We start from the raw sequence: 25,263 nt of genomic DNA, 5'->3' as shown, positions 1-25,263 counted from the left end.
GTTTTTTGATGTGAATATTTGTGCTGGATTCTTTCTTCCTAAAGTGCTGGAGGAAGTCAGGCATTAACTGTGAAGGTAAATGGACAGACACCTTGGGTTGGGGCCCTTCTTCAGAGTAAGAATTCTGACCCAGTGTGTCCATTTCCCTCCACAGATGCTGTTTGATCCACTGAGGTCTGCCAGCACTGTTTTCTGATTTAAAAAAAAAGCTTGTTTTAAAGTTCAAGAACTTTGGCATCTATTCCTAAGACAGATATAGATTAATTGTATTTATGATGCCAATATTGTTGCTTGCTGTATCTCCATACTCAGATCTATACTTATGCTGAAATATGTACCTGGACTACCATTGATAAGTATTCAAGTAAACGGTAAAAGTAAAATTGATAAGTAAAAGGTTTGTTGTCAACAATGTTTTCACACCTTTATTAGCATTATATGTGGAACCTTCATAAAGATATTTAGATATTTATGAAAGATTTCAGTGAAAATAATTCATTTCCTTTCAGTTCACTTTCCACAATTTTATATTTCGGATGATTGCATTTTAAAGCATTAGAAAATACATGATTACTGAGAGATTTTTTATTTAACGCTACATTAATTGCTGTTGTTTTCAAATAAGCATTACTTCACCAAATAAACGTTGCTAACATTTTTTCCATCTTTTTAGAACCTTTTTGAAGTACACAGAGCAATTTAAACCATGAAAGAACAAAGTAAGCTTTCCCCAGGGGTTCAGGAGATCAATCAGGTCACCAGTTTATCCAAGACCTTTCACAAATGAGTGTGAATGACAAACAGGAGTCTTTGCTGTCATTTAGTCATGCACGATTGTGGGACACTTATATGCGATGCTCTTTTCTCAGTAGGTAACTGTAATTTGGCTATTAAATTAAGTAGTACCCAATCAGTCTGTGTAACACAGACACAAGAAGAGGCAGAGAATAGAGGGATACAGGCCATGTGCAGGCAGATGGGGTTATATTAGCTTCATAATTGTCAGAGATGGTGGGCTGAAGGGCCTCTTCCTGTGCTATACTGTTCTATATTCTGAATCGATTTACTTCATTAGTCATCTCACTACCCATTGCCTCATCCAGCTGTTCCACAGCTGGTATCTCTCAAAGAAAAATATTGATTTAGCATTTGTGCCATCTCTGTTGATATCTGTGATTTTTTTTCCTATTTGTTAATGGCTGTTTTTTTGATTATGCATATTATTGTACTACTTTATTTTCCAACGTGCCAATTTAATTGCATTCCTTTGCTTTTTTTCCTGATTCGTGGGTATTCTTTTATTAAAGACCACTCTGCTATCTATGTATTTAATCATTGCCTCCTTCATCCTTCTCATTTATTCCTTTCTATCTTTATTTATTCATGAAATCCCATGGGTGCTAGCTGTTCTTTCCTTGCAGCAGAATATACTTATCCTGTATTCAACTGAACACCATTTCAAATGTTGTGTAAGTAAATAACTGCAGATGCTGGTACAAATCGAAGGTATTTACTCACAAAATGCTGGAGTAACTCAGCAAGTCATGTTTGTCAGTGCTTAAAACAATGACATTAGAAATCTGAAACAAAGGCAGAAAATGCTGGAACACTTAGCAGATCAGGTAGTAACTGTGGAAAAAGAAACAGTCAATGTTTCAGATACAAGACCCATTTCGCCATCATCTTTAATTCTTACCTTCCATTTGTCTTCATCTAAGGGATAGGTTAGCCACAAACTCCCATTGATACCTTAGTGTAAGAAAATAAATGCAGATGCTGGTACAAATCGAAGGTATTTATTCACAAAATGCTGGAGTAACTCAGCAGGTCAGGCAGCATCTCAGGAGAGAAGGAATGGTGACGTTTCAGGTCGAGACCCTTCTTCAGACGTGTTGTTTGGTCAACGTGTTGTTTGCTGAAGAGCCTGTTACTAAACTAAATATATCATCTGTCTTCCAGACTCATTATCCATTTTTTCTGCCTTCACCATATCCTTTTCGTTTGTATAGTCTGGCCAGCTGAGTGAAGAAGGGTCTCAACCTGAAACGTCACCCATTCCTTCTCTCCTGAGATGCTGCCTGACCTGCTGAGTTACTCCAGCATTTAGTGAATAAATACCTTCCATTGATACCTTGCTCATATATCCCCCCCACCATGCCTCATGCAAATACTTTTTTCCCCATTCTCCCAGTTTTATTTCTATTACATTTACTTTGATGAGATATTCCACTCAAGTCCCTTTGAAATGTCATTTTTCCCCAACCATGGCTTTCTCTCTATCATGGTGGAGACCTTGATCACACCTCATGCATTTCCCACACCTCTATTTTCACTATTCCTACAAGACAGAGAAGGTCCATCATCTATACCTTCCACTCCAATAATCTCTGCATTCAATAGATTCACAATCTCCATCTCTGACAAGGCTCCATCACCAGATTTATATCCATCTCTTTAGTATTTCAAAGAGATCATTTATTTTGGGACTTCTTGTTCCACTCTTCTCTCCCAATTTACCAGTCCCTATTTTAAAGCACTTTCCAATGCCACCAAAGCAGATTCAACAACTATCCCTTCACCTCTTTCCTACTGGCTTTACCTTGCACAAAACTGTATTCCCTTATCACGCATCTACACACCACAAATGAATCGGTTATAGTCATGGATTGTCTTTCTGCTGTCTGGTTAGCATGCAACAAAAAGCTTTTCACTGTACCTCGGTATATGTGACAATAAACTAAACTGATCTACTCAGTCTTTTAAAATGAAGCAGCAATTCCAATATAGTGTGCTGCATTTAATGCGCACAATGGTAGATGGTTGTCACTTTATGGAACACCTGCATTTAGTTCACAGCAGTGAACCTGAGCTTTTGGTAGCCTGCCACTTTAATTCCTACCCCACACCCAGTCTGATCTTTCTGCAGGTGACCTGCATTATTACAACAACACTCAATGCAAGCCTGAAGAACAACTGTTACTGCACAATGGCACAGCTGGTAGAACTTCTGCTTCAGTGTCAGAGATCCAGATTCAATCCTGACTTCACGTGCTATGTGGAATTTGTGCATTCTCCTTGTGACTGTGTGGATTTCTCTGGTTTCCTCCCTCATCCCAAAGATGTACGGGTTTGAAGGTTAATTGACCTCAGTAAATTGCCCCTAGTGTGCAAGGAGTGGATAAGTGTGATAACATGGAACCAGTGTGAATGGATGATTCGATGGTCAGCATGTTGTTTGCCGAAGGGCCTGTTACTAAATTAAATATATCATCTGTCTTCCAGACTCATTATTTAATTTTTCTGCCTTCACCATATCCTTTTCCTATTTGTATAGTCTGGTCAGCTGGGTGTGATCCACAACCTTGCTATTAGCAATACATTACACAGGCAAAATCACAATCTGATTTTACCTGCAATTCCCATTGCTACATTAGCTCATATGGTCACACACAGAGATATTCCCTTTGTTCCACCAATCCCTCTCCCACATCCTTTGCTACTGAAAACTTATTTTCAAAGTTTCTGAAATGCTATAATTCTTCCACTGATGCTACCTAACCATTTCCAACATTTTCTTTTATTTGTTTTAAATAACCTAATTTGCATTATACTGATGCTCTCTATTATATCAGATAGATTACAGCCTCACAACTAATTTATGTTTTCTTTTTCTTTGACTTCTATCTGCTCCGGTTCATTTCATATTACTAGATTAAATAGTAAATCTTCCCTTGGGCTTTCTATTTATTGAGTGAGCACGGAGTAAACTACTTATTCCACAAACTCGGTTCTCATGTCTCCATTATTTCCTCTTTGGACCAATTAACACCAATGTGATTGGAATCCCCATGATTATTATTCGTTTTTGTTAATGCACTTTCTAATTAGTCTGTAGGATGCTGCCTGACTCGCTGAGTCACTCCAGCATTTTGTATCTACTTTCTAATTTGTCTGCATGCATCATCCTCCACATCTTTTCTCATGTTAGATGATCTGTAGACCAAGCTAATTAATGTGATTGATCCTTTATTATCATTTATCTCAATCCAAAAGGATTTTATTTTTACCTTCAGAGAAACAGAAAAATGAAAGGGAAGAGGGATTGAGAGGTTAAAATGTTCCCAATGCAAGTGAAATAGTTAAACTAGACAAAATCTTGACTTGACTGGAAAACTATTTATATATAAAACTCACCGTTATAAATGAAATTAGAATGTGCTAGTAACAGAATAGGGTGGAAAGTGATAATAATTCTTAATTAATTTCCTTATTTTTTAAATATATCCCATGGAACATTTAAAATGACTGCCAGTTTGCACTGCAAGAAATTCAACATAAGCAAATATGGTCAGCCAGACTGCTCTCAAATTTCTGCAACTGAGTAAAATAATTCAACTGGAGTTAAACCTTTAGCCTTTCGGAAAGTGGAATGGGACTGTCACTTATTATTATAATGGAATCCTCATCATCACCAAGTTTTTTCAGATTTTCAACACTGCTCAAAGGCGATTTCAGCAGAATAGTGTCACTGCCACAAGTATTTTTCTGGGAGATGACACAGTTGCTCTTAACGTTGTTGTACTTGGGCATTAATTGTGTTTGATCATTATTCCTTAAAACAGTCGTATTAACTACTTCACACTGATTATTGGTACTACAAATTCTATCAATGATAGGCCTGTATTTATTCTGCTGAACATAAGGTTGATTGTGTTGTGCAGTGCAGAATGGGATTACTGTATTCTCTCCAGCTCTTAAATGGATGTCTTGCTTTTGGTTCGGAATGTTTGAAATCTCTGAATCACTGTCGTCACTAGATGAATATATGGTGTAATACACACCTTTTGTTGCAATTGTTGATCTATGTCCATTCACTGTTTTCATTCTGATCTGTTTGCATGATTTGTTTTTCTCCAATGTAGATGTGATACGCTCTGGATTTGAAATTTGGTACGAATACATTACTGGGTCACAAGTTCCAAAAACATTTTCCCTTGAATCTTTTACCACCGTTTTGGGCACAGTCAATGGTCTAGAATGATGACCTGCAATTTTCTTAGAAATGTATATTTCCTTTCCCTCTTGCTGACCATGTCGAGTTTCTGAGAATGGATCCCTGGCGAGTTTCTCTTTATTGAAATTACTTGAGAGGTTGGCCTCAATGAGAGAATTAGAATCTGCTTCAGCAGATGGTATATCACTTTTAATGGAAGCAGAACATGGCAAGTTGTTGTTTCCACTTGAATTAGAGTTTGCTCGAGGCAGAGATAAAATCTGGTATGAATTCTTCAATAGAATTCTCTCTTTTAAAGGCAGGTGATTAAAATCCTGCAGCATGGGCATATGCTCATAAAATAATTCCATATTTTTTCGAACACATTCTTGAGAAGGCACTGCAGGATTTTCCTTAAATGCATCATCTTCATTTAATTTGAGGGAAGAGCTAATGGGAACACAACAATTCCCATTAATCACTGACTGAGCTTGTTCAGTTTGTATTACCGGAGAATGCCCTGAATGTGGTGTACTAAACGATTGACTCCAGTCTATATCACTTAAGTGCATCTCTGCAACCAAAAAAGACGCTGATGGAGAAACAGTAGAGGGACTCATCCCATTTTCTGGTGCTTTGAGAACTAAAGACTCACTATCAAATTTTTCTTCTTCTGCAGTGTGATGTTTTGCAGATTGTGAAATTTCAATTGTAGATTCCCTCCAGATATCTTTGGGCAACACATAATATTCAGTAGAAAAGCCAATAGAAGTACTCAGATGTGTCCCGTTTGAAGAATTTGTTTGTTGATCTGCATTCTTTAGATCAAGTTGCCTTTTTGCATCCAAACTTTGATCAACAGGTTGTAAACTCATTGTCGACATGAGTTGAGTGATTTCATCAGGCACTGGTGCTGTCTTGTCTTTTTTCTTGCTTTTATCTGAAGTAAAACACAAGAACGGAGATCCATTTTAACAGTTAAAACCTATGGTAATTTCCTTTTCAGAGATTGGGGCACTTTGCTCAATAAACTTTGAGATAGTCAAATTTAGTTAAATTAGATGGAAAGAGATCAAGGAGGTTTTTAAATTATGAGAAGAATGTGAGTCTAGACATCAGGTGGCTTAAAAGCCGTTAAAACATCATTTTAAAACATTACCCCGGAAATTCATTCTATTAAAAGAAAATGGACATTTCAGGGAGAGTAGAACATGCTGATTCTGCTGGAAAAAATTGTTGGAATTATTCACCCGACCTGCAGTTTATTTTCAACATTTTCTGTTATTTCATAATGGCAGCACCTGTATTTTGATTTTTGAATGTTAATTCTACTGCTAGTCTCTTTAGCTATATCAAATAGGGATGAATTTCTAAGCAGAGATGCGATATAGTGTCACCAATAATTGTTGTAAATTACCATTCCTGGAACATCTGCAATGCAGGCGATGAATCAGTACTCCAAATTGGTCATTATTTTAAATTAAATTGTGTTTAAAAAAAGTATTTCCCCTCCCTCTGCTACAATTTGGGTAGAGGTCTGGAATGCCACCCTTGCTAAACTAAGAGCTCCATCTCTCTTGTCATTTTCCTCAATCAGTGCAAATATTATACTAAATACAACAACAGCCGTTGTTAACAAACTCCAAAACAATGATTTATTACTCCAGTTTCTGGAGAAGCCGGAGGCTGGCGAAGTGACTTGGAACATGAACAGCAGTCTGAAATTAGTTTCCACCACAACCTGAAATTGAGTTTTTCCCAACCCTCATTCATTTGAAGTCTGGAACCACTGCAATAAATAAACCCAATCATCTTCACTCTTTTCCCCTTTGCTGTAAAGGAAAAAAAACCATGAACGGTGAAACAGATTTTCAAATTGTTCACGCCATCGTGTCCTAATCAGTTAAAAAAGAGCCACCTAACCGAACACCACCGTTTGGCACTTAATCCACAGTCCTGCAGGTCATGGTTTTTCAAATACACATTCCAATAGTTTTTAAAGTGTAGTGAGGTTACCCTTTCAGGCAGTAAGTTCCAAACTCCTTTGACTAGACAAATTTCCTCTAATTCTCTCAATTTATGTTCCAGGTTTTTGATCCTACTGCTGCGGGAAATTAATCTTTCTTATTTACCCAATCTAGGTCATTCTCAATTCCCACCACTGCTACTGTCACCTAGCAATATTATTTTGTTGGGTTTACCATTTACGATTTGGACACCTTCAAATGATGTGATAACATTGGCATATCTGGAACGGTTACGTGCACACATGTCAATGGCTTGCACAAACTGGTGCTCACATCAAAGTCTTACCCAATGATTCCTACGCAGATCTTAACCATTCCTAATGGCAGGTAACTTACTTTTTTTATGCTTCTTCTCCTTCTCTTCAGCTTTCTCTCTGTGAAATTGAGCTGTAATATCTGTGTACGTGGCTTCAAACAGAAGTTGCTCCTCTAGGGTTGTCACAGTACACTGAGAATCTTCAGACTGTTCATCAGAGTAAACGTAATTTTCTAGGAAATAGAGTAATTAAATTGCTTCCATAGGTGACTGCTCAACTCGGTCTTTTCTAGATACCAAACAAACGCTAGGACTTTGCTCAGAAGTTTCAGCTCACTATGAGAAATAATTCGTTTATTAAGAAATAGGTTTTCAGCGTCATAATCTGCACCATAATTTGGCTGTCCTGCTATTTCCCCATTAAAAAACTGATTTCATATGTATTACATTATAAAGATTCCATCAAAATCAGGTAGATTTCATGATGAGCAGGTGATTGTTTCCAAAACCATGAAGTAAAACAAGGAAAATAATTGTCCAGGATTGTGCAAGTGCAACCTCTGGAAGTGTAGCCTGATAAAATATTAATTAAACTGAATTTTCTAGCATATGAAAGATCTTGTTTTGATAGTGAGAGGGATTTCATTATTTGGTCTTGAATTATTCCTGGGTTTCATTGCAAAGCTTCGCTGTCTTATGCGTGAATGAGAAAATATCAAGAAGAAAGTTGATGCCCACGGATTTACTAAAACTTCCTTCCCCATCTGATGTAATTTTTAGCTGCTAAGATTTGGACATCTATAAATTGCTTCCTTGGCAGAATTACTCTATAGGCCCAAAATGAAACAATCAAATACCAAAAATATAAATGGATCAAAAGGCAGAACATTCCAATTAAATCTATAAATGCACTTGAGTTGACATGATATGCCGACATTTTCCCCACCCCTAACGGAATCCCACTACTAGCCATTTCTTCCCATCTCCACCCTTTTCTGCTTTCCGCAGAGACCATTCCCTCCGCAACTCCCTGGTCGACGCATCCCTTCCCACCCAAACCACTCCTTCCCCAGGTACTTTCCCCTGCAAACGCAGGAGATGCAACACCTGTCCCTATACCTCTCACCTCGACTCCGTCCAAGGACCCCAACAGTCTTTTCAGGTGAGGCAGAGGTTCACTTGCACCTCCTCCAACCTCATCTACTATATCCACTGTTCTAGGTAATGGCTCGGCGATCGTTTCGCTGACACCCCCGCTCAGTCCACCTAAACCTTCATGATCTCCTGGTTGCTCAACACTTTAACTCCCCCTCCCATTCCCACACTGAGCTTTCCCACACTAACCACATTCTTTTCTATCCAATTTTGTTACAGCAAGTCAAGTCTACGATTTCAGGCACTGTCTTTACAATTCAAAGTTGTCAAAAAATTAAAAGTGATTTACCTGGTTTTTCCCATAGGATTTCATAGAATGGAATCCCGTTTCGAATTCTTTTTTTGTTGATACTTAGAGAAAGAAAGAAAAGTATTAGAAATCCCCAAAGAAACAAATAATTTTAGAAGTGTTCGTTCTTCACTTCTCCCTCTTTACCAGGCTGCTGGGCAAGAATGAGGTTCTGATATTTGTTGTGTAACATTATTTCCACAACACCACAAATCCATACAAATGCTTGTGTGCCCACACACTATTTATATTCAAACATCAACAGTAAGTCAGCTGCCTTTAGTTTCATTGATTATAAATAATTTCAACATTTCAATCAGAATTTTTAAAACATAAGTGCAAGTAGCAATAAATAATTTGGTCCAACGGCATGCTGAAATAATAACTAAATGCAATCTGAAATAAAAACTAAATATTGGAAATACACAACGAGTCAAGCAGCATCTGATGAGTGAGAAAGAGTTAACATTTCAAGTTTGATTACCTTTTAGAATTGGAAGTGAGAAATAAAAAAGTTAATGTTATAGGGAAAGAAGTGGGGAAGAATAAAAGGAAAAATCTGCACTAGGTTAGAGAGAAGAGAGACAGGCACAGAGACAGGAGGCAGAGAGCGGAGAGACGATACAGAACCAAGCAGAGAGAGGAGCGAGACAAAGAGACGAGACAAGACAAATTAAAGGCTATCAACATGAAATGTTAACTCTGCCTTTCTTACTATAGATCCCTCAAACCTATTGAGTATTTTGATTTTCAATCAATACTTACCTCATAGGCTGTAAATGCCATGGATTCATTTTACCCATTCTTTTCTCCATCATATCGTGATGTGAAAGTAACGGCAGGGCTTTTTCACATGTGTAGTGTCTAGGCCACTCCATTTTATTCAAAGCAAAATTCTAAAGATGTGAAAAGGAAAGAAACCATTAATGTTGTATGACTTAGAGATCTTAATTTTTATTAATTTTTATGCTCCTAATCTCATGATAATAAAACATTTTATTTCAGTTCAAAATATTTATCTGTCATGAAATTTGAGCCCAGCCTAATTTTCTTTGCTGTGAATCTGGTGGCATCAGCAGATTCATCAAGCAGAAAATCTTGCCTCCATTTCCTTGAAGGTGTATAGTTTCCTATCCAGGACTCCTTGTAAAGAGATTCAAAGAAGTAATCACTTTCAGGTCCATCCATTTATGAATCTTTTCAAAATGCGAAAAATGTGATAAACTAGAGTAAACCCTCGTTATAACAGACCATGGATGGATGGGGGGGGGGGGGGGGGGGATTGGTGTCCATTAGTGCCAATTGCCCGCTATAACCAAGTAAAGGATTATCATTGTTTAAATGATAATGTAAACACACTAGAGATTTACAATTATACCAAGCCAATTAATCAACAAACCTGACCGACTTTGGAATGTGGGAGGAAACCAGAGCACCCAGAGAAAACTCTTGTGGTCACTGGGAGAACGTACAAACTCCATACAGACAGGACCCGTCGTGATGACTGAATCCGTGTCTCCGGCATTGTAAGGCAACAACTCTACCACTGCGCTGCTTTAATTCTGTCCTATTCTTTTTTTTTTAAAGATTATTTTACAGAATTTTTGCGATTTATTTAAAGTTGCCATAAATCAGAAACTATATATAACACCCAACTACATTGATAGCATGTTTACACTATTATCCAATGCCTATGTTAGCCCAATCATACAATTCACTGGAATATAAAGTTAACTATTCTACACTAATTCGTATAATTTTAAAAGATCTGGCAAAATACTTTAAATCATGGATTGCCAGATGACCTGTGTGAAAAATTCAAATTATCACTGCATCTTTGTTGGCTTGTACCATAGGTTAGAGGTCAGGAAATACCATCTACGTTGCTCCCTTCCCTGATAAAATCGATCTGGGTTTCAAAGCAGATCACAAGTAACTGCTGCTTTGCCAGGTAATTGATAGGTGATGTCCAGAACCACGTGCCATAAACTATTTCTAAACTTTGTTTGTCATTCAAGTTGCACAAATTTTGTTTTTACCCCTGACCTATTTCAAAATTATGGGTAAAAATTTTGGTATTCCATCAGTGTAATCATCAGCTCCATTTATTCTTGTTTGCATTAATTTTAGAAACGTCATTTGACAAGGTTCCACATGGAAGGTTGATTAAGAAGGTTAAATCATTGGGTATTAATAGTGAGGTTGCAAGATGGATTCAACAATGGCTGAATGGGAGATACCAGAGGGTAACGGTTGACAATTGTATGTCAGGTTGGAGGCCAGTGTCTAGTGGAGTGCCCCAAGGATCTGTGTTGGGTCCACTGTTGTTTGTCATTTACATTAATGATCTGGATGATGGTGTGGCAAATTGGATTAGTAAATATGCAGATGATACTAAGATAGGTGGAGTAGTTGATAGTGAGGTAGATTTTCAAAGTCTACAGAGACTTGGGCCTTTTGGAAGGGTGGGCTGAAAGATGGCAGATGGAGTTTAATGCTGATAAGTGTGAGGTGCTGCATTTTGGTAGGACAAATCAAAATAGGAGGGAATTGAGGAATGCAGTGGAACAGAGGGATCTGGGAATAACTGTGCATTGTTCCCTGAAGGTGGAATCTCATGTGGATAGGGTGGTGAAGAAGGCGTTTGGTATGCTTGCCTTTATAAATCAGAGCATCGAGTATAGAAGTTGGGATGTAATGTTGAAATTGTACAGGGCATTGGTGAGGCCGAATCTGGAGTATGGTGTGCAGTTCTGGTCGCCAAATTATAGGAAGGATGTCGACAAAATGGAGAGGGTACAGAGGAGATTTACTAGAATGTTGCCTGGGTTTCAGCACTTAGGCTACAGAGAGAGGTTGAACAGGTTGGGTCTTTATTCTTTGGAGCGTAGAAGGTTGAGAGGGGACTTGATAGAGGTTTTTAAAATTTTGAGAGGGACGGACAGAGTTGACGTGGGTAGGCTTTTCCCTTTGAGAGTGGGGAAGATTCCAACAAGGGGACATAGCTTCAGAATTGAGGGACAAAGGTTTAGGGGTAACATGAGGGGGAACTTCTTTACTCAGAGGGTTGTGGCTGTATGGAATGGGCTTCCGGTGGAAGTGGTGGAGGCTGGCTCGATTTTATTATTTAAGAGTAAATTGGATAGGTATATGGATAGGAGGGGATTGGAGGGTTATGGTCTGAGTGCAGGTAGATGAGACTAGGTCAGGGAGAATGGTCGGCGTGGACTGGTAAGGCCGGACAGGCCTGTTTCCATGCTGTAGTTGTTATATGTTATATGTTATATGTCAAGTTTAAGTACAATTCTGGTTCCGAGTCTGAAAAGGTGTTCATTGTAATGCACTACTGATCTTCTGTCAAAATCAGATAATACAATGAAAACTAAGGATCAAGTTTGTGGCTGATTATCATATTTCTTAGTTCACATAACATCTGAATTTGAAAGTTTTTGCATTAAGTTTTCCAATTAGGTGTACTATAGGTGAGATTTGGAGTGACCTTCCTTACAAAACTGTACTCCATACCTGAAGCAATAGAAGATTTGGGCGCCTCCATTGAGCTTTTTGAATTGGATGGTCCTTACTGATAAGAAATTCCCTGATCACCTGATGCACAGAAAATAAGAGATGATTAAGTATGCCTTGCTTCTTATCTACCCCACAAGAAGCTAACATGTTGAAATTAGTTTTGTTTTTACCTCTGTGAATGGGAAATGTTCACAAGCTTTTGCTTTTCTGAAAAACAGAAAATTTAGATTTATTAGAAAGAGCAAACTCTCATTTATATTTTTACATCCAAAGAGAACACTTTAGAATCAATTATTAATTTTGCTGTTATGCAATTAGATGTGCCAGGAGCAAGTGAACGATCAGGTGGTCTTTGAGCCTAGTTTGCCATTAAATACAATCTACACCTCCACCACCTTGTCTGGCAGCTCAAGTCCCTTTTAAATATTTTCTCTTTACCACTGCCCTCTGGTTTTAGATTCTCTTACGCTGAAGAAAAGACTGTGGCTATTCACTTTATCAATGCCCCTCATGATTTTATATACTTCTATAATGACCCAGTCTCCTGCGCTGTACAGGAAAAAGTCCCAGCCTTCTTAATAACATAAACCCTCCAGGGCTGGTAACATCCTCAATCTGTTTTGCATTCTTTCCAGTTTAATGATATCCTTTCTACAGATGGGCAACCAGAACTGCACAATTTCCCAAATATGGCTTTACCAATATCTTGTACAGTTGAAACATGTCCCAACTTTTCTATTCAATAGGGTCACAAAAGACTGCAGATGCTGGAATCCTCAGTAAAATACAAAGTGCTGGAGGAACTCAGCTGGTTGGGCAGCATCTACGGAGGGAATGGACAGATGATGTTTCGGGCCCTGGGAGAGATATGGGTGGAAGGGGATGGGAGTGGGGAAAGAGGAGGATGAAATGTAAATGAGGGACATGGAGATGGGAGAGGTGGGAGATGAGCGTACGGAGGATGGGATAGGAGCAGGATGTCTGGGGTGTGGAGAGAAATGTGTATACAGGGGTGGAGGTGGAATAGGAGTGGGAATGAAAGAGAGGTGGGATGGGGATATTATTTGAAATAAGAGAATTCAATGTTCTTATTGCTGTTTTGTACGTTACCCAAGCAGAATATGAGGTGTTTTTCTTCCAGTTTGTATGCAACCTCTCTGGCAGTGGGGGTGACCCAGGTCAGAAACATTGTTATTGACCTGAACATTGTGCACACACATTTCTCCCACCACCCATGTCACTCTGTTCTTTTCCCCCTCCTCCTTATGCTTATTTCCCATCCTGTTCCCCATTAGCCATTTATCCCCCCTTTTTCCTCTTGCCTGAACCCTCCACCTAGAATCCTCCCATCTGGCTTCAGGTTTCAATCCTCCTTTTCGCTGTTTATCTGACACCCTTTTGTCTCCTTTTCACCCTTAGCCTTTGTCACTACTGCCAATCAATTCCCCTCACCGGTATCACTTGCCAGACTTTGACCCACCCTACTTCTCTTTTCCAGCTTTCGTCCCTCTACCCCATCTGCCTGAGGAATGGTCCTGATCCGAAACGGTGGCTGTCCATCCTCTCCACAGATGCTGCCTCACCCACCACCAGCTTGTTGTTTGCTCCTGTACTCAATACCTGACCGGGGAAGGCAAGTGAACAACCGCTTTCTTCACCACTCCATCTACCCCTGTTGCCACATTCACAGAATTATATACTTGCATCCCCTGATCCCTCTCGTCTACAACACATCCCAGGGCTCTACTGCCCTGGAACACCACACATTTATCTGAATTAAACTCCATATGCCACTCCAAAGATAGACACAAAATGCTGGAGTAACTCAGTAGGACAGTCAACATCTCTGGAGAGAAAGAATGGGTAACATTTAACGTTGAAACCCATCTTCAGACTGAGAGTCAGGGGAAAGGGAAATGAGAGATATAGATGGAGATGTAGAGAGATACAGGACAAATTAATGAATGGCATGCAAAAAAGTAAAGATGATAAAGGAAACAGGCCATTGTGAGTTGTTTCCTAGGTGAGAACGAGAAGCTGGTGCAACTTGGGCGGGGGAGGGATGGAGAGAGAGGAAATGCAGGAGTTACTTGAAGTTAGAGAAATCAATATTCATGCCACTGGGTTGTAAGCTGCCCAATCGAAAAAATGAGATGTGTTCCTCCAATTTACATATAGCCTCACTCTGACAATGGAGGAGGCCTAGGACAGAAAGGTCAATGTGGCAATAGTTAAAGTGTTTGGCAACGGGGAAGTCAGGTAGGTCCAGGCGAACTGAACGAAGATGTTCAGCGGAACAGTCCCGCTGAGTTATTCCAGCATTTTGTGTCTTTCTTTGGTTTAAACCAGCATCTGCAGTTCTCTCCTACACTTTCCATCTGCCACTCCTCAGCCCAGTGGCCCAGTTAATCAAAATCCCATTGTAATCTTAGATAACCTTCTTCCTAAGAATAGATTGATTGAGAAGGTCAAGGCACATGGGATTGATGGAGATGGAATTCAAAAATTGTTTTAAACCTGAAATGTTGTTAAAAAGGATGTAGAAAGTTTGGACAGAAAAATGAGAATCCAAACATGTCTGAGGTGTTGCACTTTAGCTGGTAAAATGCAAGAGGAAAGTATTCAATAAAATGGTAGGATCCGTAAGGAACACCAATGTCGAGTTATCTTGAAAATCCATAACTCCTTGAAAGTGGCAACACAAGTGGATCGGGTAGTAAAGAAGGCATATCGCATGCCTGCCATCATCAGTTGGGACAATAACTAGAATAATTGAGAAGTCAGGTTGCAGCTGTAGAAAACATTGGTTAGGCATGCATTTCTGATCACCTCATCACGAGTAGATGTGAAGGCTTTAGAGAGGACAGAGGAGATTCATCGGAATTCTGCCTAGGTTTGAGAGTATCAGCTATTAGGAGAGGGTGGACAAGCTTTGCTTGTTTTCTCTGGTGTATCAGAAGATGACCATGTGGAAATATATAAAATTATGAGAGGGATAGATACTGTAGATAGAATCTTTCTCCCAAGATGCAAAATGTCAATACCAGTGGGCATTGATTTAAGATGAGAGGGGGAAAATTTAAAGCAGATTTGTTTTTTTAAAATAAGCAAGGGGAAGTGATGGAAGCTAAAATGATAGTAATGTTTAAAGGTATTTAGAAAGGCACATGAACAGCAAGGAATGGAGGGATATGGATCATGTGCAGGCAGGTCTGCAGTTTAAATTGGCATCATGGTCAACACAGACATCGTGGGTTGAAGGGCCTGTCCCTGTATTGTGTGGTTCTACGTTCTGAATTTAGTAAAGAAATAAATGCAAATTAACCCATTCTCGGAATTGACAGATGAACACTGGTTAACAACTGCGCCCTTTATACAGTGCAAAAGCATAAAATCAAATGCAAATAAAAGTTGAAACATTCTGGCCCAGCCTTATATGGACTGACGACTGTGTAATTTGGCATGTTTTGAATTTGTCACAATTAGTTTGCATAGTGGTTACATTAGCAGCGCCAAGCATTCATAAGGAACCAAAGCATCTACTTCCTGAGGAGACAGGAAATTTGGCATGTCTCCAATGACAAAAGCTTCTACAGTTGCACCATAGAAAGTAAACTGTTGGTTTGCATCACAGATAGGTTTGAGAACAGCTATGCCCTAGACTGCAAGAACATGCAAAGTGTCGTAAATGTAGCCTAGTCCATCACACAAACCAGATTTTCCACCATTGACTCCATCTACATCTCATGCTGCCTTGGAAAAGCAGCCAATATAACCAAAGACTTGTCCTACCCCAATCATTCCTTCTCCATGCTCCTGTCTGGCAGGAGGTACAGAACCTTGAAAGCACACACCAGAGTCAGAAAATGTTTATTGGCTTTGTTATGAAGTTTCTCAATGGTCCTTCCCTAAGCTAGGGTACAGTCCAATTCAGTTCAAGATAGCTTTATTTGTCATCCAATATTGGACGAAATTCAGTCACCCACAGTCCAACAATAAAAGCATTAAATAGGCATTAAAATGACACAACCCCAAAAACACAGTCCAACAATAAAAGCATTAAATAGGCATTAAAATTACACAACCCCAAAAACACACAAAAAAAGAAACATCCATCAAAGAAACATCCATCACAGTGAGTCTCCTCCAGTCCTCTCCTCACTGTGATGGAAGGCCACAATGTCTTTCCCTTCTCCTGCTGTCTTCTCCCGCGGTCAGGCTGTTGTGGTTGCAGGCCGCGCCGGACGGTTCGCAGCGGCCCAAGCCTAAGGCGAGTCGCAGCCGCTCCCGCAGCCTCCGAAGACGGCCGGCTCCGCCGATGATAAGTCCGATCCGGGGCGGGCGAACACGCTGCTGCTGCCGCTGTTGCTGCACGTCGGGGCGGTCGTGGCTCCCGACATTGAAGCCCCCGCCCAGCAGAGAAATATCCCGCGGCCTATTTTAGGCCGCGCCGGACGGTGAAATGTCCGCGACCCAAGCCCCGCAATCCGGGGCGGGCGAATACGCTGCCGCTGCCGGAGCTCCCGATGTCGGCATCCACGCGGCCCGAGCCTAAGGCGAGTCGCAGCCGCTCCCGCAGCCTCCGAAGACGGCCGGCTCCGGTGATGGTAAGTCCGGTCCGCGGGCTCAGCGAACCGGAGCCCTGGAGGCCGCCAGCTCCAGGAGTTGGGCCGATGGTAGACCGCAGCAGGAACGGAGACAACACCCAGAAAACAAAGGTCGGGTCTCCGTTCGGAAGGGACACATATTTACAATTTTACAGTTCCCCCCCTCCCCCCCACATACACACATAGTACACAAACACAAAAACACCACATCACAACTACAATTAAGACAAAAAAACAACAAAAACACAAAGACAAATGGACCGCAGGTAAGCCGCCTACCCCATTGGACATTGTCTATCGAACTGATTCGTCCTGAGATGCTGAGAACTATATTATTCTCCACTCTGTATCTTTCCCTTTGCTCTATCTTTTTACATAATACACAAAACAAAACTTTTCACTGTACCTCTGTACAAGTGACAATAATAAGGGAAATCTATAAAGGGATAGCATGTTTCACTATTTCACTGAAACCATCATTTAGATATTCATTCAACATGGTTTCTCAAGGAGGAGAATTGAGTGTCACTTTACAATACAAAAGTTTCTGGATTTCATCAGCCTCTTGGCAAAATCTATTTCTGACTTTAATGATACACAGCACCCAGCTTTATAAAAGGGCGAAGTTCCAAGTAAACAGTCGTCTCGTTATTTTCTGTAATGCAAAACTCCTTTCTCACCCACTGAATCCCATGTTATACATGCAGATACACCTGTGCTGGAAGTATTTCTCTCAATTGTAATGCCCCTGAGAGTATGTAGGCATTTGGCGAGGGAATCTAATTACATTGTCGGCAGAAGAGAAAGTTCCGCGGTTGTTATTTTAATTAACCAGAAATAGATGTGACAGTACAGTACAAGTATTAAAGAGATTGCTTTGTCAGTTTCCAAAGTAACTCTCTTAAGCTCCCCCCCCCTGCTATTCAATTCTTTGTATACATATATACATTTGTTTATTTATATATTATTGATAAATCCCATGAGTGCAGTTTTATTTTCCATTTTAAGCTTTATTCTATTTCATATGACATAGAAATAAATTTGTAATGTGAACTGGCAAGCCTTGGGTTAGGCATATATTTACATCGGAGGTTCTCGTCAATTTCCGTGGTCCAGCACTAGTCAGGTCATAAGGGTACCCCATTAGGGAGATTCAATCTGTGTATATAACTGGTACTATATCAAAATTTAGTTACTTTTGCACCACGAAAAAACAGGAACAACTAAGCTAAGACATTCACTTGAAGAAGTTGAATCTAATTTCGGAAATGGAGAATCCTAGCAGTAGCAACGTGGTTTTAAGAACTTTTGAAAGATAACTTGAACAATTTGATTGATTCACATCAGGAAATCAGGAGATTAATGGAAAAATTAGACAGACAAATCCCCCAAACAACCTGGTCATTAGGCAGGTAATCCATTGATCCACGCAATGCTGTACAACATATATATTAACTTATCTAGGAACTGTAACATTTGAAACTAAATTTAGATTTGAGTAAATGACATACAAAATTTACAAAGAACTCTTATAATTGATACTTATCATATTAGAAAAGGGGACTTACTTTTTGATGATGTTCTCCAGCGGGTTTGTTTTTCTCCTTTCCTCTGCCTGATGCCAATTACAAGGGCATTGGTAGTCACTGCTGTGTGGTAAACAGGACTGATCACTTGAACACAAATGACAACCTTTTGTTGCATGGTCAGTGGCTAATCCTAAATGGAACACAGTAACAAACACGACTAATTCATCCATTTGCACCGCAATTGATTGAAAAATGCTTATGTTGTTCATTCATGCATTCATTTGAACTGCTATTCATTTACAATTAGAATCAGGAATTCTTCCCAATCTTTTTAATTTCTCAATTATCCTTTAAGACTCTCATTTTTACACATATCTTACAAACCTTTGGTTATCTCTATTTCCTTCTGTAGTTCAGCCTCTGCTTTCCTTTGGCTGGGTCTAAATGTTACTATATCCAACTTATTACCTGAATGAATAGCACTCCAAAAATGTATCTGAAGCTTGTAATAACTTTGGTGAATACTCTTTACTATCATACATCTTGAAGTTACCAGCAATTCTTGCTGGATCATTATCTATGGGGCTCTGAATGGATTTCAAGATTGCAATTATCCATGAACCACCTCGAAAGCCCATTGATATCACTGTAAGACCTAATTGTCTTTGCTCCATCATAGTTATTTTTATAAATAGTTGCAATTTTAAATTCCATTCAAAACCTCATAATGATCCAGCAGGAATTAGGCAACATTCAGCCTTGTGACGATAAACAACAAGTATAATATTGTTCGACATCAATGCTTGGCAAGGACGTCTTCCGCAAGGGAAGTGTCAACCATTTCCCCGTGATGCCATGGTATTTTCAGTCCATTTTTCTGTAATTCTGCAACTCTATTACAGGCAGATGGGACTGGATTAGTTGGGGCATGTTGGACGGTGCGGGCAAGTTGGGCCGAAGGACCTATTTCCATGCCGTATGACTGACTCTACGACTCCAATGCGTTGGATAAGGTTGCAAGATTGGGGATCACTGCTTACCATTAACTTAAATGAAATAATCCCAGAAAAATGACAGTTACAAGTATAGGACAGAGATGGCTGTTCTACACTGTGACCTCCCCACATGCTTTGCCCAGTTACAATGCTTGAGTCAGGAGAACAATCAAATGCTCTCCACTTGCCTGGATGACTGCAGTTGCAAGAGCTCTAAATTGTGCACCATACAAGACAAAATATCCAGCTTAATCTGCACTCCATTCACCCTGTTAAACATTCATTTTGCAGTATGTTTTTTCCACAAGGTGCACCTTGTCAAACACTTCTGAAACTTTCAAGGCACAAGCAGAGTTCGTACACTTGGAACAGCAAAAAATTCAAGGACTTTCAAGGTCCAAAAATCCCATTTTCAAGGACCAAAATCCAGCAAACATTGATGTTTTTTTCCAGTTTTTCTCTGTATAGGTAAGAAAATACTGTTTTCAAAACTGTTAATTTGGTGTATATATGGTTAATTAGTAAAAACTACGATGATTTTGTAGTTTTTTTTGCTTTATGCAGTAAGTTCCCCTCAACTCTCCCCGACTCTTTAACTTGTCCCAGAGCCGTGAAAACGTGGCTGCGGCGGCGAGGACTGGAGGCAGAAGCCGCTGGCGAAGGTTCATCGGAGAGCGGATCGCCACCGACCCGGAACAAGGCGAGAGATCGCAGCGCCCCCTCGCAAACAACAAGCCCAAGGAAACTTCCCTCCTCGCCGCCACCACCGCCGCTCACCCCGGGGATGTGGCGTTTCTGAACAACAATTACAACACTTGTGTTTGTTCTTATTTTGCTGCGCGAGAGGGAGACGGGGCCTGGAAGAGAGTGGAGGAGCGGCGCAGATCTCGCTGACGCTGGGAGAGCGAGAGTGGAGAGAGAGAGAGGGAGAGAGAGAGAGAGGGGAGAGAGAGATGGGGGTAGAGAGAGAGAGGAGGTAGAGAGAGGAGGTAGAGAGAGAGAGGGTAGAGAGGGAGGGGGTAGAGAGAGAGAAGGGGGGTAGAGAGAGAGTGGGGGGGGGTAGAGAGAGAGTGGGGGGTAGAGAGAGGTGAGTAGAGAGAGAGGGGGGTAGAGAGAGAGGGGGGTAGAGAGAGAGGGGGATTGAGAGAGAGGGGGGTAGAGAGAGAGGGGGAGAGAGAGGGGGGTAGAGCGAGAGAGAGAGAGGGGGATAGAGACAGAGAGAGAGGGGGATGGAGAGAGAGGGGGTAGAGAGAGTCGGGGGTAGAGAGAGAGAGTCGGGGTAGAGAGAGAGTCGGGAGTAGAGAGAGAGAGTCGGGGGTAGAGAGAGGGAGGGGGTAGAGAGAGTCGGGGTTAGAGAGAGGGAGGGGGTAGAGAGAGAGTCGGGGTTAGAGAGAGTGAGTTGGGGTTAGAGTCGGGGGTAGAGAGAGAGAGTCGGGGAGAGAGAGAGTCGGGGGAGAGAGTTGGGGGCGGAGAGAGTCGGGGGGCAGAGAGTCGGGAGGCAGAGAGAGAGTCGGGGGGCAGAGAGAGTGTCGGTGGGCAGAGAGAGAGTCGGGGGCAGAGAGAGAGTCGGGGGTCGAGGGAGCAGCGGGTGAGAGCGGGAGCGTGTGGAGGGGGAGGGTGTCAGAGGGTCCAGTGAAGGAGCGCTGCCACTTGCAGGGGCTGCTCTCTCCCCCCTCTCTCTCTCTCTCTCTCTCTCTCTCTCCCAGCGCCAGCGAGATCTGCACCGCTCCTCCACTCTCTTCCCCGGCCCCGTCTCCCTCTAGAGCAGTGAAATAAGAACAAACACAAGTGTTGTAGTTGTTGTTCAGAAGCCCCGGGGTGAGCGGCGGCGAGGAGGGAAAAATAGGCGACAAAGACAAACATGTCTCACAACGTTTCCAGACTTTTAATAAAAATACGCATTATAAACGGTGAAAAAACGCCACATTACTCTGCATGAATTAATACTTTTATCATAAAAAGTGAATTTCCAAGGGCTTTCAAGGACCTATGATAAATCCAAGGACTTTCAAGGCCTTAAAAAACAGAGTTTCAAATTCAAGGACTGTACGAGCCCTGCACAAGAGATTACAAGTGTATGAATCAGCAGATCAAGCAGCATCCGTGGACGCAAAATAGTCAACGTTTTGGGTCTTCAACTCCCCTTCCCACAATGAACTGTCTGCCCTCTGCCTTCTCCACTGCCATGGTAAGATCAAATGCAAACGTCAGCACCTCATGGTGCACTTGAGTAATCTACAACTCAATGGTACTTTGACAATTTCTGGCAACCCACACCCGCAAACATTTCTTACTCACTCCTGTTTGTGCATGTAGGGTTTCTTTCATTTTGATTACCTCTTGCATTCCTGCCATTCCACCTGTCACCCCCAACCCCCAACCTTTCCATCTGCCCATCATCCACATCTATCTGCCTGAGTTTCTGTTTCCTTGACCTACCTTTCTTATTCCCTTTCCTATCTGGTTCCATCTATTCTTTCTCCTCCCTTATCTTCTAGCCTTTCTCTCCTTCCATTCCACCTACTGTTTCAAAACTCCTCACTCCCCCATTTGATCTGGTTCCACCTGTCGCTTACCAGCCTCTGTCTCATCTGTCCCTTTCCTCTGTATAGTGGCTACCTTGTTTGTACAATCAGTCCTTATGCAGGGTCTTGGCCTGAAACATTGACCAGCCCTTGGTCTCCATGCATGCTGCTTGATCTACCAAGTTCCTCCAGCAGTTTGTTTATTTCAGGAACCTTCAAGTCTTACTACTTTGAAAGACATGCAGAACAGGCGTACGAATTATCACCACCTCCAAATTGTCCTTAGATTTACCACTATCCTGACATAGATATAACATTGCTTTTTATTATATCACTCTTGGCATGAATCCTAAAGTGCATTCCTTACAACACTGTCAAAGTAACTTCACCATACAGATTGCAGCTGTTCAGGAAAGTAGCTCACCAATGCCCTCTCAAGGATAATTAGGGTTGGGTACAAGTGTTGCACTACAAGCAATACTCGCACCCCATGAAAGAAACAAATGAAATCAAAAGCTGGTTACCTGGGTGTCGGCACACCGAGCAGTGTGCTTTCTTTTTAACAATTGAATCATGAGTACTAATTTCATCAAACTCTCCTTTCCACAGTGTAAACCTAGAAAGGTTAATAATAGCCAGCCCTTCACATTTTAAAACAAAGGCAGCACTCAAAATCATTACATACAAAATGTCTCATTTTTAATTACATCCATATTCGTCTGTTAAATATTGGGTGTAATACCGATTGTACAATTTGTTTTTAACATGCAGAAAAATACTTTGAAAAATAATAGTCTCCATGCCCATTGTTCCCGAATCACCTTCAAATGGAGTGAAAGGATGAAGTAGAAAGTAAATATTCTTGAGATAAAAGGAAACTGTGCCATTGCAGATAGAGTTGAATAAGTTAAACGTAAGAGAAAGAATGTGCAAGCAAAAATAGTAATATGTCAGTCTGAAGGAAGTTAAAATATTCACGTCTGCTAAGCTCTAATTTCCCCATTCCATAGTTTGGAATTATTAGTGCAGTTCTTGAAGTTTGGGTAGCCTTTACAGTCTTACTGTTATTTCAGCACATTAGTTTGTAAATCTAGAAAAAAATGGTCATCTCCAGAAGACAAGAACTTCTTTAGAACCTTCCAACTAAACTAAGATAAAATTCACCTTTGAAGTAGACTTTGCCCATTTATTGTCTCAACCAGCCTCAAAGCCAGTTCCTTCCCAACTCCTGGAACCCCCTGGACACGGAAAAACAAAAGCAATATGGACACAGAAGGTTAAAAGAAAATCTCAAAGTACAAAATAATTAGCTGGATGATATATAGAAAAACTGTGGGATTACATGAAATAAACAGAACCAATGAAATCAGATTGTTCACCACAATTATTGCCGAGGCCCTGGTCAACAATTTTAAGTTTCCATTTTTAAATATTTGGGCGTATTCTATAATTTGAAATTATATTTTATCTTTATCAATATTATCACAAAATTTCACAAATTGGCAAAGGAAAACTCACAAATGAAACACAAGGTCATGACGCAGTTTCGTCGCCTGCATTGTATTTAGAATCTGAATCAAATATGCACAATAAAATTATAAATTACTCTCTACCACGCCTGGCCTATAATATTACTGAACTAGGATCCATGAACCTAGATTATTTATTTGTAGATGTGGACTCAAATCCCATTATGGCTGCTGGGGAATTTAAAATTTAATCTGAAATAAAAGGTTCCATCCCGATGGAAAAAAAACCCTTCAGATTATTTTGAGTGAATAATAAACTATACTTAAGTAAATCAGCCCCCCCAAAAAAAGCTATCTAGTTTGGCCAGCATTTATTGTCCATCCCTAATTACTCTTGAGAAGGGTGGTGAGCCACATGTTCAGCCACTGCAGTTCTTTCTAAGGTAATCCCTAGAGTGCAGTTAGGTAGTTGCTTCCAGGACACTGTGATGAATAAGGACGACAATACATTTCCTAATCATAATGGTGAACCTGCAGAAAGCGCAGTTTCCATTCATCTGCTGTCCGTTTCCTTCTCAGTAGTAGGGGATGTAGATTGGGGAAATACAGTTGGAATCTTGGCCTTGAGTAACTGCAGTGCATTTTGTGGGGATATCTTGCACCACTGGTGGTGGGAATGAATGCTTCACGTAGTTTATTAGGTGCCCATCAAGTGGTTTGCTCCGGATGCCATTGAGGTTCTTGAGAATCGTTGCAACTACACTCATCCAACAATGCGGAGAATATTTCATCACATTTCAGCTTGTGCTTCTAAATACTGCATATAGATAGTGAAAATGCTTCATCGTGTCAGGAGGTAGGTTTTTAACCACAAGATACCCTGTGTTTGATTTATATGTAGGTATATTTATGTGACTGGTCCAATTGACTTTCTGATCAATGGTGACTACCAAGATGATGATGCTGGTGTTACGGCAATACCTTGAACGTTGAGGATCAGTGGCAAGTCTCCCTTGAAGGTATACTGAAAAAGGTGCTTACAATTTATCAGCCATTTAGTCTAAAATATTCCACAAAACACTACAAGTAATCCAAACTTTTAATTTAAACTTAATTGCATTATTTCAGAACATATTAATCCAAGTACGAGCTAATACATATTACAATTTAGTGTGGGTGCAATTGCAACTTTAAATGAAGCCATACCTTTGGTAGGTAATCACATCCAAGCAGAATGGCAAAACCAACTAGCGCATCTCGGTCAAGGCCCAATTTGGATTTTATGGCTGACATTCTGTAGCAGTCTACATAGGGATCCTATTAAAATGGGGAATAACAAAATCAATGGTCTGTCCCTGTGACTCAGGACAACAAATTGAATCTTCCAAAATCTGGCATGGAACTTGCAGCAAATGGAAATGAAATAGTGATCATACTCCACACAGTATGGTTATGATATTCCTCAGGCCATGTTAATAATTGTTCCACACCCAAAGGTGTCATTGTTACAGATAATTACAAAACAATCTGCTGGATATAAACAGCACTGAAATAATTAGGTTTTTCTAGTGTACTGTGTATGTTGGTATGGGAAAAAAGATGCAGCCACATTCCATATGAACGCAATCAGCTATCTATCACAAGTGGTAGATTATTTTAAGATGCCCCCTTGCACTGATATATTGTGGAGAGCACTGCCGGAAGCAAATTTTAGCATTATTATTCCTCGTGGGTAATCTGTTTAAATGTTTCCTACGGGTCGTAGTAAAGATTTACACGAAAGTATCACAGGCTATTTGCAAACTAAAACATCTCCATATTAACTTGATATTGAGGGATATGATAAATAAAGACGACAAAGGAGTGTGGAAGAATTGACCGTTTCCCTAA

At 40.5% G+C, this 25,263-nt stretch overlaps 1 protein-coding gene across 1 annotated transcript in view; it reads right to left on the bottom strand.

Annotated features, from left to right (window-relative positions):
- Window positions 1-520: 520 nt before the first annotated feature.
- Window positions 521-25,263, bottom strand: part of gen1 (GEN1 Holliday junction 5' flap endonuclease) — a 30,938-nt gene continuing 6,195 nt past the window's right edge. Inside the window, exons 5-14 of the mRNA XM_078399287.1 lie at window positions 24,580-24,690; window positions 23,069-23,142; window positions 22,429-22,520; window positions 18,424-18,574; window positions 12,419-12,455; window positions 12,246-12,326; window positions 9,486-9,616; window positions 8,721-8,782; window positions 7,357-7,509; window positions 521-5,933 (exon numbers count right to left, since the gene is read on the bottom strand). Of these exons, the coding sequence (XP_078255413.1) occupies window positions 4,402-5,933; window positions 7,357-7,509; window positions 8,721-8,782; window positions 9,486-9,616; window positions 12,246-12,326; window positions 12,419-12,455; window positions 18,424-18,574; window positions 22,429-22,520; window positions 23,069-23,142; window positions 24,580-24,690 (2,424 nt within the window). The 3' untranslated portion in view covers window positions 521-4,401. The remainder of the gene's footprint in view (window positions 5,934-7,356; window positions 7,510-8,720; window positions 8,783-9,485; window positions 9,617-12,245; window positions 12,327-12,418; window positions 12,456-18,423; window positions 18,575-22,428; window positions 22,521-23,068; window positions 23,143-24,579; window positions 24,691-25,263) is intronic.

The sequence above is a fragment of the Rhinoraja longicauda genome, chromosome 5, assembly GCF_053455715.1.
Source record: "Rhinoraja longicauda isolate Sanriku21f chromosome 5, sRhiLon1.1, whole genome shotgun sequence".
NCBI lineage: Eukaryota > Metazoa > Chordata > Chondrichthyes > Rajiformes > Arhynchobatidae > Rhinoraja > Rhinoraja longicauda.
This window is presented reverse-complemented; position numbering and strand designations above follow the sequence as displayed.